Raw genomic sequence first — 10,908 nt, 5'->3', positions numbered from 1 at the left:
TATATTTTCAAAGTTTTGAAAGTCCAAACAGCCAATTAAAATCGTTATTAAATGTGTTTGCAGAGCAAATTTTACATTTTTTTTTAATTTCTTACTACTTATTAAATATTTTACAAAATTATTGTTTTCAAACTGTTGAATTTTTGTACCAATCTTAATAAATAGTAAAAAAAATTAAAAAAAAAGAAAAATTTGATCTGCAAGCACATTTTAACATATCAATTATGTTGAATAGTTTGAATCGACTGTTTGAACTTTGAAAATATAAGATGTAATCAATTGATCCGATGTCACCAAAGAACGATGTAAGTGGATTCCTCATCATAAAATATAAATATAATTCAAACGCATATGTTTGTCTATCATATCATATGCTCAATTAGATTGTGTGAGGTGAGGCCGATACAGGTCGCTAAATAAAATATTCCTGCAACCTCATTCTAACGAAACAATAATATATTTTATTGTTGCTCTTATTGTAACTGATCAGCTAATTAAATACTCTAACATGTTGAAAATCCATACAAAAGTGTTAACAGGGTACGTAAGAGCTGACAGCATCGGATAAGGTCAAACAAATTAAACAAAATCATAAACGCTGCCAGTGGGCCCAGCAGATGAGATGCCTCAAGCGGTCTAGGGCTGTTCATGAGCCTGTTCATGAGCCGAGTTGAGTCCGAGTTGAAGATAATTTAAATTTAATTCACGAACTCATGAGTCGAGTTGAGTCCGAATTGCTAATTTAGTTTCGAGTCAAACTCTAATTTGGAATTAACTCGAATCGAAGCAAGTTGACTCGTGACTCATAATAAAATACATAGTTGTCACACCCCAAATCCACCGGGTCTGACAGCCTGCCGCGTGTATAAATCAACCGTCACATATACACACAAGGCAGTGGATCTTTTTATATGCATTACCAATATCCTCACTCGCTGCGTCCGTGCAATATAAACCTGAAAATAATCGGGAGGGTGGGGGTGAGAATAAATTCTCAGTGCGAATTTGCCACAGTTTAGACTATTGGACTTGCAATCAAACTCTATATTCAATAATGAAACCCAAACAATAACAATGCAAACAGATATACATATAATCATAAATAACAGAATGCCAGTGCTCGACAACAATTTATCAACCTGAAACACAGTTCACGGAATTTCCAAGATGAATCTCAAACACAACATATATTTTGGTTTAACTCGATTCCTAACTCAGTTCAGTAGGGCTTGTAGCAATTACAGATGTTCTTTCGAGCTGAACCATTATCAAACCCACATCTGTAGGGTTACTGACACCTACAGATGGCCAACCGCTGGACCCTTTATCTGACACCCATCTGCAACCGCTTGGCTTAACAGTTTATTAAGGTCTGGTTCAAATCATGTAAAGAAAATCCACTTTAGAATCGTTTCCAATATTCGTCATATTCAATCGACCGTTCAAATGCATTAACACGTAGGAAAATGCTACCGAGCCATAGACGTTACACAAGTCAACCACGATTTCCAATCACACATCTCATAACATAATCACCCTCCCTCGTCCCAACCGGTACTGGGAATATCGAGGGCCGTTCACCTAAGGCCATTTAGGATCCTGGGAATCCAAGTCAGCATACAGCCCGACTTGGCAAATTCATTGGATCCAAGTGCTTAACTTCGTAAATCCATTCACATACATTCACATACACAGCTCGTGGTGACTTTCAATCAAAATCAGATCACAATAGATCAACATAACCTATAACCATACCAGCATGCAAATCATTCAATTCAGATCAATTCGAGTTTAATTTAATTGGGCTATGCAAATGCTCTACGCAATTCAGTGATGCAATCAATGATATTCAACATGACAAACGAAAACACAGTTTAATTCCTGAAAATAAAGTATCAAACAAGTCCAAGAATCCCGCACCTTATTATGACGAGCGTACCGCTTAATTACGGATCGGGCGTCTCGAATTACCTCGCGATATCTGGCTCGACTGAGCCTACACCCGAGTTGGATGTCTCTCTCTTAGAAAGCCGGTTCCAAGGCAAGGCCGCGTCTCTCGACCGTCTAAAATCAGCGAGCACCACTTGAAATGGGCACCTCCAAGTACCAGGTCAGCGCAAGGGACGCACCAGCGGGATCAATTCGCAAGCATGAGGCACAACCCGCTTTTCTAGGGTTTCGAATTCTCACGGAACTAGCGGCAACCGGTGCCGAAGAGGGAGAGATAAATTGAAAGGGGTGTTCCACGGGTTAGAGAGAGAAGAGAGGGATATTTTGATGGTGGTGGCGTGGCTCGGCAAGAGAGGAGGAGGATGTGGTGCGGAGGGGCAGGGGAGGCCGGAACCTAGAGAGGGGGCGGCTGTTGGGGCTCCCATGGCCAGAGAGGAAGAGAGGAGAGAACGGCGGGTCCGGTGGGGTTCGCCGGCGACGGGAGGGGGCGGAGCCGCTGGGGTTTGGGGCTTGGCGTAACAGAGGGGGGGGCGCTGGGGCTTGGCGTGGATTTCACGCACAGACAGGGAGGGAGACAAGTGAAAGAGAGAAAGGAGGGATTTTAATAGGGATGCTTTGAGATTCGTGTCAATTCTATTTGAATGGTTGAGATTTTCCAAAGAAGCTACTCATAGAATGACATATATACCTGGCGCGAATTTCACCTGACAGGAAGCAACAAGAGTGGCAATTTCATAAAAATTGGTTTATTAAAAATTTAGTCTCTCTTAAATATCAAATTTATTTTATAAATTTGAATCGGAGTTTCTTAATTTTGCAATTAACTATTTCGAATGTTCATATTTAAATTTAGGATTCGGATAATTCGTTCTCAATTTATATAATATATATATATATTCGATTAAATCTCTAAACATCCTGAATGAACGAGTTTTATAATTTCTATAATTTATTTGTACGAATAATTTCGTATAATTATACACTTATTCAGAATTCAATTATCTATTTGTTCGCACGAATCTAATTAAATTAATTAAACTTTTTATTTAAGTCAAATGATCGATTTATCAATTTAATCAAGTTTTAAAATTTCAGAATGTAACAATAGTGAGACAATCTAATTTAATTCTAACGGAAAAAATAATACATAGTTTATCAAAATAATATACAATTGAAGACAATACATAATGAGATAATGGCCAGTATATAATTAAAAATTACGAAAATATCAAAATAATACATAATTAAAAATTACCAAACAGATAAAGTCTAACAAAACAGTACAGAGTGTAATAAATTAACAAAACAAAAGAAATCGTACATAGTTTATCAAATATTACAAACAAGTATAAGGTTTGACCAGGAACACAAAAATTAGAAATATATGGATCATGTGAGTCCAACAGAGTTGGAGGTAACTTGGATTCGACTCATAAATCAACGGAGTCATTAAACTTGAGTCAATTTTGATTCAAGTCAGTTTCAACTCGAATTATTAGCGAGTTGAATCCGAATTGATTCCAAACTGAATTTTTGAATCGTGACCCTCAACAGGTTATCTGTTTATCTTTCATTTTCATTTGAGTTGCGATTGTGCGTTCCAAGGGAATCAGATCTGGTTGTTGAGTGAAGTTGCTTAATTAAAAGAATTGTCACAGATCCTCGTGGGTCGGTTTGCAGATTTTTTTTTTTTTAGAAACTATAAATACAAAAATAGATTTTATCAAACTTACTTGATTACTTTGTTTTTTACAAAAATCATAAGAATCGAGATGCCATTTCAGTTCTGTTCTTTTTTTTTTTTTTGACCGAATTAACATTTCGGTTCCAGCCATTTTCATAGATTTTGAAAAAAAAAAATACGTTAAAAAATTGTGAAAATGCCTCAGACCGAATTATCATTTTGGTTCCGAAAAAATAATTGGACTGAAATGGCGACCGAATTGTCATTTTGGTTCCGAAAAAATAATTGGACTGAAATGACATTTCAATTCTTATATTTTTTGTAAAAGAAAAATTAATCATGTTGGTTTCATAATTATTATTTTTTAATTATTGTTTATAAAAAAAATTCCGGTTTGCATCCTCCAAATGGAAGAAGAAAATTGAGCCTTTGCCATTCGGAAGGGAACCAAATCGACCACACGTGCAGAGAATTCCTGCTAAACAGTGTCCAATTAAATATAGAATGAAATGCATAAATGAATGAATGGACTTTTGATTTCTTTTTTTCATCGATTTATAATCTGGATTTTCATGGTTAAAGCATGAATATTTTTTTTAATCTTATACACTTTTGATTTCAAATATAGTTGTTAAATCAATGAATGGATGGAAATATGGACCTGTTGACAGGAATTTTCTTTCTCATGTGAGCAGGAGATTTGATTCCATTCGAAAGACCCTTCTCTCGTAGTGGCACGGTTTGATGGACATTGCATCAAATTCGATCTCATATCTAATTTGTATCAAAATTCTTGCATTCTTGATCTTTACAAATTTTAAAGTTATCTACACGAAATTTTAATATGGATTAAATTACTATGTAGTATCAAATCAAATTTCATCTGATATCCATCAAACCGCTCTCCATTTCTTTTGATCGATCAATAACGAACGGTTCTGATCGGGTTAGTCAGGTGAGGTGATCCATTTCTTCACATTCGGAATATACTAAAAATAAGACCAATTTTCAAGGCTATACTCAAAATTCTTTTACAATATTCATGTCCATAATTATTATAAGATGAATAGGAATCACATATTGTACCTCAAATTTATGCTGCATTTTAAAGTCAAATGAAAAATGGTTAATGAATCAAATTTGAATGCACAACCAAAAATGGTTAAGATAACAGTTCGTCATTTTACCAAATTAAAAATTGGATTTTGAGCTTGTGTTATACAAATAATTTTATCTTTAAGTCAAGTCTACAAATTGAGATCAATAATTGTTAATAGAGGAGAGTTCAAATGCATTCAGTTTTGGTGTCTCCATATTCTTTAATTTTTAAAATTTAATAATTTAAAATAAGAAACTCCAATGTTAAAAACTTAAAATAAAACTTTTAGATATGAGTAATATCAATTCTTTTTTACATACATAAAAAATTACGATATTTGATTTTGTTTTAGTTGGCATAAAAAATTTGTGAAAATACATTGATATAAATAATTTCTACGGTTGAATTTTGAACTTATTAATTCATATAAAAGCAAAATTAATAATTGATAATTTCTTACGTGTGTAAAAAAATAATACACATCACATATGTAACTTTGATTTCTTTCTTTGTGTAGTAAAAAAAAAGGGTAAAAAAATAAAGGAACAATGATGATTGATGACAAAAAAATAAAACATTTAAATTTTTCTGTCATTTGAAATCTGATAGATTTTCTTATCCGTTCTAATTAATGCAGAAAGGAGCGTCCAAAGCGACCTTTGATTGGATGCTACAGTGTTGACAGCAAGATAAGCGACATTCCCAAAACATAGTGAAAAACTTGCATTGTAATTGGGCTGGTATTTTGAAGGCCCAAGAACTTCAGGTCGGAAATTTGGGTTGGGCCCAAGTGCCTCTCTTCATTTACGGATACGCATGCAAGTCTGTGTTGGGCTTTTTCTGTATTAGGTCTAAGAGCGTCGGTCACTAGGCCCACTAATCAGGTCCGAAATTTAATGTCTGGAAAAGAACTATTTGAGAAGAATTGGCATTGAAAATCAAAATTGATGGAATTTGCCCTTCTTATTGAATTAATTTATTACAAGTAACGCCTACTGGTTTTCAACAAAAATATTCTAGAGTCTTTGGGTCCCACCTGATGAAATTCACTGTGCCTTTAAATTTGATTCACGTGCACGCAGCACACATGTGGATCCCACATGCAAATAGTCTTCTAAGGTGGACGAATATTACTCAAATCATCATAATTGAATCTTTAATATTGTTCACACAATCATGAGGTGCAGAATAAATTTCTAAATCCTTTGCATTTATCATATGTGGGTCCCATCAAATCCGCTCTTTTCATTTGCTGTTGAACGGAAAAAATAATAATTAAAGAGGGTTGCGTAGCTAGTTGCTCGACAACCTCTCTTGGTAGTTGTTTCCGACCTGATAATTTTAATTTTAATTTTTTCAATATTGTGACTCTTTAGTTTTTTTTATTTATTTTGAAAGACGATAAAAAAAATTGTATAATTCTTCGGTTGAGGTCTTTTAGTATAAGAATGGTTAGAATAGTCAAATAAAGAATATATGTAATTTGTCTTATTAGAATAATTAAATTTTAAATTTTTTTAAGAATAACATATTCTAATAAAACAAAAAAAGTTTGAATTTTTTATTCTAACTATTTTAATCCGATCAAACACCGAATAAATTATTCTAAATAGCTTAATCTCCAAAATAACATATTCTCATCTCAACCAAACATATCATTAACACATTGTTTGGATAGAGAGTAGAGGAAGGGACAGATGGAAAGGAACAAAAACTTTTTGTTGAATCGTGTTTAGTTGATAAAATTATGTCAGAGGTGAAAGATACAGAAGGTGAAAGATTTAACCTTGTATTATAATTAACAAAATCGATTTTCCTCCGGTGACTTAACTCTTCTATTTAACCATTAAAACTAATAATGAGAACAATAATAATAAATTTATATCATAAGAATAAAAAAATATAACAATACAATTTATAGAATAATTATTTTAAAACTTCTAAAATTTTCCCTAATATATATATAGAGTAATATATAAAGAGGTGGAATTCACTTACAACATTTTACAACAATTCAATTTTGTTATTTTTAAAGTCCAAACAGTCAATTCAAACCGTTCAAAATGATATCTATATTAAAACGTATTTTGAGATCAAATTTTATATTTTTTGAATTTTTTTATTGTTTATTAAGTATTTTACAAAACTGTTGTTTTTAATAGTTCATAACAATGTTGTAAAAAATGTCCGTTTAGGCCAATTAATCGCCCGATTAGTCTTTGGCAGTGACCAAACCATCATAGATTTTTTCGACTAATCAGACAATTATTTTTGAATATGGCCAATTATTCCTGATTAATCACTTGGCGGTATCTTGTCCGTCCAACGACCGCATACCGTTATTTACAACACTGGTTCATAATTGTCTAAAAACATCAGTTTTATAAAATACTTAATAAATAGTAAAAATAATTCAAAAAATATATAAAATTTAATCTCCAAACACATTTTAATATAGAGATCATATTGAATAATTTGAATTGATTTTAAAAAATTTAAAATTATAAAATTAAATTGTTGCAACTTGTACCTTACAAATCAAATGTGATAAGTGAATCCTTTCTCATATATAAAAAAAGATTTCCGGATGAGTGTGGTTCGAAATTTTTAAAAATACCATTTTTTAATAATTATTAAACCAAAACACCAATTTCGGTTGGAAGCAGGCACCTGGAGCTGGGCCGCTTCGCACGGAAGCGAGCACTTTTTTGGGCCGCTTCGGAGCTCAGCGGGCTGGGCTGCGTTGGAGGGAAGCGGGCTGGCCGCTTTGGAGGGTAGCGGCCACACCTCCATGCTACGCAGCGACTCGGACCCGTTCGTCGTCATAATTCCCCAACGGAAACCCCCATCCAACGCCTGGAATATCTTCCATGGTTTAGGACATTCGTTCTCATCTTGATCTAGATACTTACCCACACCGTCCAACCAATTCAGAGCCCGATCACATACATCTCCCATTCCTTGCATTCCTTGCTCATATCTCCTCATCTTTCTCTTCGCCACACATATCCTGAAGTACTTGATTGCTTCTTCATTGCAATGATTCTTTTTCATATTTTCTGCTATGTGAGTAGCACAAAGACGGTGAACGCACTCATCCTCATCTTCCTCATTCCATCCCAGATCATCCTGTCGAAACACCTTTTTTATGCCCTTACCCCTATCAGTGATGACACACACAAACTTGGAGCGAATTACATTGCGCCTCAACCATTGCATGAACCATGCACAATCTTCAAAATTCTCTGTATCTACCAATGAAAAAGCCAACGGGAGGAGCTGATTTTCTGCATCGTACCCGGTTGCAATCAACATTTTACCTTTGTACCTGCCTGCTAAGAAACAGGCATCAACAGTGATGACAGGTCTCAGGTGTTGGAAAGCCTCTATGCATGGTCCAAATGCCCAAGCCGCCCTATTAAAGTACCTGTAAGGTCCAGGCTCACCAGTTGGATATGAGGTAACATCAAAGAATGTACCTGGATTGTTTCGCTTAATTGCCTCCAATAAGGGGACTATAAGCGCATATGACCCCTCCCAACTACCAAATTGGCGGGCAATTGCCAACTCCTTTCCACGCCACAATTTATTGTACGCTGGTACCTGATCGTTGTACGTTTGTGCACAAGCTATTCTGACAGAAGTGATATTTAAATCTACGTCATTTCTCATGTGCGCCGAGATGCAATCGGCAACCACAGCAGCGGTCAACTGTGCATGATCTATTCTTGTGGCATCCGCATGACAAACATGTTTTGTTGGGCACCTGGATACTTTCCATTGTGTACCAAAACCAGTGACCCTTGCATTAATGTACCAACCACATCTGGGGTCCTTGCACTTGAACCTAATTTGTTGTTTGTCACTGTGCGTATTCTTAATCTCTTTATTACAAAGAATGTGAAACTTGTAAATTGCAGCTTTCATTTCCTCCTTTGAATCATAGGTTTGTCCCTCTGACAATTCATTCTCAAACTTTGCATGTCTACCAAATAACCCCACATTTGCTTCCTGAAAACTTGACAGGTCATTGAAAGCTGCAATCGGGTGCTCAACCCCGCGACCCATTATCCGAAACCCTTTATCAACCTTGAATTTTTTTGGCTGCCCGAGCACAGGCCTCGTATCTGCTGTGTCACTACGATCGCTCATGCAATCAGGATCAACATCCCCCCAATTTTCCTCTGCCTCTTGTATTTCCGGAGCCACCGTCTCCTCAGTTTCCTCCGGATCACAAGGCTGGGCTCGGGATCGATGGTAGTGCCGACTATTAGACGGTCGGTCCCTCTGAACTGGGGCTTGACTACTCTCAGGCATGTCAATCGGCAAAGGGATTCGGGACCGACGGGAGGGCCGACTAGTAGACCGTCGGCCCTCCTGAACTGGGGCATTACTACTTTCAGGCATGTCAATCTGGAAAGGGGGTTGGGACACTGGACTTGATGAGGTTGACGCATTAGCCCGACTAGCACCCCGAATTAACCTTGCAAGGGGGTTAGGACGCTGGACTCGGTTAATCTCCACAAAGAGTTCAATTATCTTGTATCCACCCCCAGAAAAACTAATTGTCTGGTTGTACAGTACCTGCCAGACTCCATCATTCTGAACAGGAAAAAGTTGGAACCAAGTTTAGCCTGAACTAGTGGGCATGCTAATTTTGGCCTGAATATCAAGGTCATATCGATCTTGATTCAATCCGAGGTTCTGAGAAATAATCGATTTCAGAACCAACAAATAAGTACCTGAGATTACCGGTATCACAAAAATAGGCCCGATACTGTAATAAACCCCATTAGGGCCTGTTAAAATCTCACCACCAGTGTAAATAGATACCATAACAGCCATTTGGTATGAATATAAGAAAACCTACAATTAAAAATTAATTAAATTAATTATAAATACTAATTTTTTTTTTTAAAAGATAGAAAATAAAAAAACTTATGGTTCTGCTGAGAAGAACGGTGAAAATTGAAATGAATCTCTGTCTCTCCTCTGTAATACAACTCTGTAATATATATATATTATTTCAGGGTGCCCTCTACCCCAGGAAGCGGCCCAGCCCGCTGAGCTCCGAAGCGGTCCAAAAAAGTGCCCGCTTCCGTGCGAAGCGGCCCAGCTCCAGGTGCCCGCTTCCAGGGGAAGCGGCCATGCGAAATGTGCTAATTCCACGCGAAATTGGTGTTTTGATTTAATAATTATTAAAAAATGGTATTTTTAAAAATTTCGGTGAGTGTGGTACCGTGGTTGGTTCGCCGATGCGGTTCTAATGTTATATGTTCATAAAGGTTTTTTCTTTTTTGGTGTGAAGCCCGCAGGAGGTTTTATTGATATAAAGAGTTATAAACCAGTCGGTATATATAATTAGACAACAAATGTCTTATAAAGCATTCAACTGTAATCAAATTAAAAACACATAAGGGTATGTGCATCATGTGGACACAAATTTGGTTATTCTTGCTGAATGGAAATGATAGGAGCCCAGTGATTGTTTCCTCTGTGCGCAAAGTTGTCATGCTGGCAGACTTCATCGTAGAAGGTACTGAATCAAACTAAATTGGGAACTGAATTCACCAAACCGGGACAATCACCATTCATAAGTCCCAATTGAGGCACCAAATCAAACCGATTCAAAAACTGAATTAACCGGACTAAAACAGTCACCACGTAGATGTCGAATGAAAAGCTGCTAGCGGGAGAGTCAGAAAAAAGATGAAAGAGAGGAGGAGAAGAAAGAGAATACAACAAACACTAACACAGACAACAATATATAAAGTAACTGCATGTAGAGTTCGTTGCACCCACTCTTCCAGTACTAAAGAGAGAAAAAAGAATTTGAGAGAAGAGAACAAAAGACGAACTACTTGTTGAATAAAAATCCAAAAGATTAAGGAGGCGTTTGGTTCAAGCTTTAGGACGGTGATTCCCAGGCATTCCGATTCCCTGGAAACTGATTCCTGCGTTTGGCAAAATTTAGAAGGGAATACACATGGTAATCAACGATTCCTTGCTATCCTGATTACTTCATTTATGGCTATTGCGATGGCCAAAAAAAACGTGGATTTTCTTTGTTCCCGAGCGACGGTAATCACCCAGCGCGCGCGATTTCTTATTTTTTTCGGGACATACTCTCTCTCTCTCCCCCCAACTTCTCTTCTCTCCTCCATCTCCAACTTCT

General features: G+C 36.4%; 1 protein-coding gene across 1 annotated transcript; it reads right to left on the bottom strand.

The window, feature by feature from the left end:
* Positions 1-6,579: 6,579 nt before the first annotated feature.
* On the bottom strand, positions 6,580-8,405 carry LOC144553252 (uncharacterized). The gene is made up of 2 exons (XM_078301347.1): positions 7,521-8,405; positions 6,580-6,585 (listed from the first exon to the last, which is right to left on the bottom strand). Exons 1-2 carry the CDS (start codon positions 8,403-8,405, stop codon positions 6,580-6,582), a joined length of 891 nt encoding a protein of 296 aa, XP_078157473.1.
* Positions 8,406-10,908: the final 2,503 nt, after the last annotated feature.

Source organism: Carex rostrata, chromosome 4 (genome assembly GCF_964058835.1).
Source record: "Carex rostrata chromosome 4, lpCarRost1.2, whole genome shotgun sequence".
Lineage (NCBI taxonomy): Eukaryota > Viridiplantae > Streptophyta > Magnoliopsida > Poales > Cyperaceae > Carex > Carex rostrata.
This window is presented reverse-complemented; position numbering and strand designations above follow the sequence as displayed.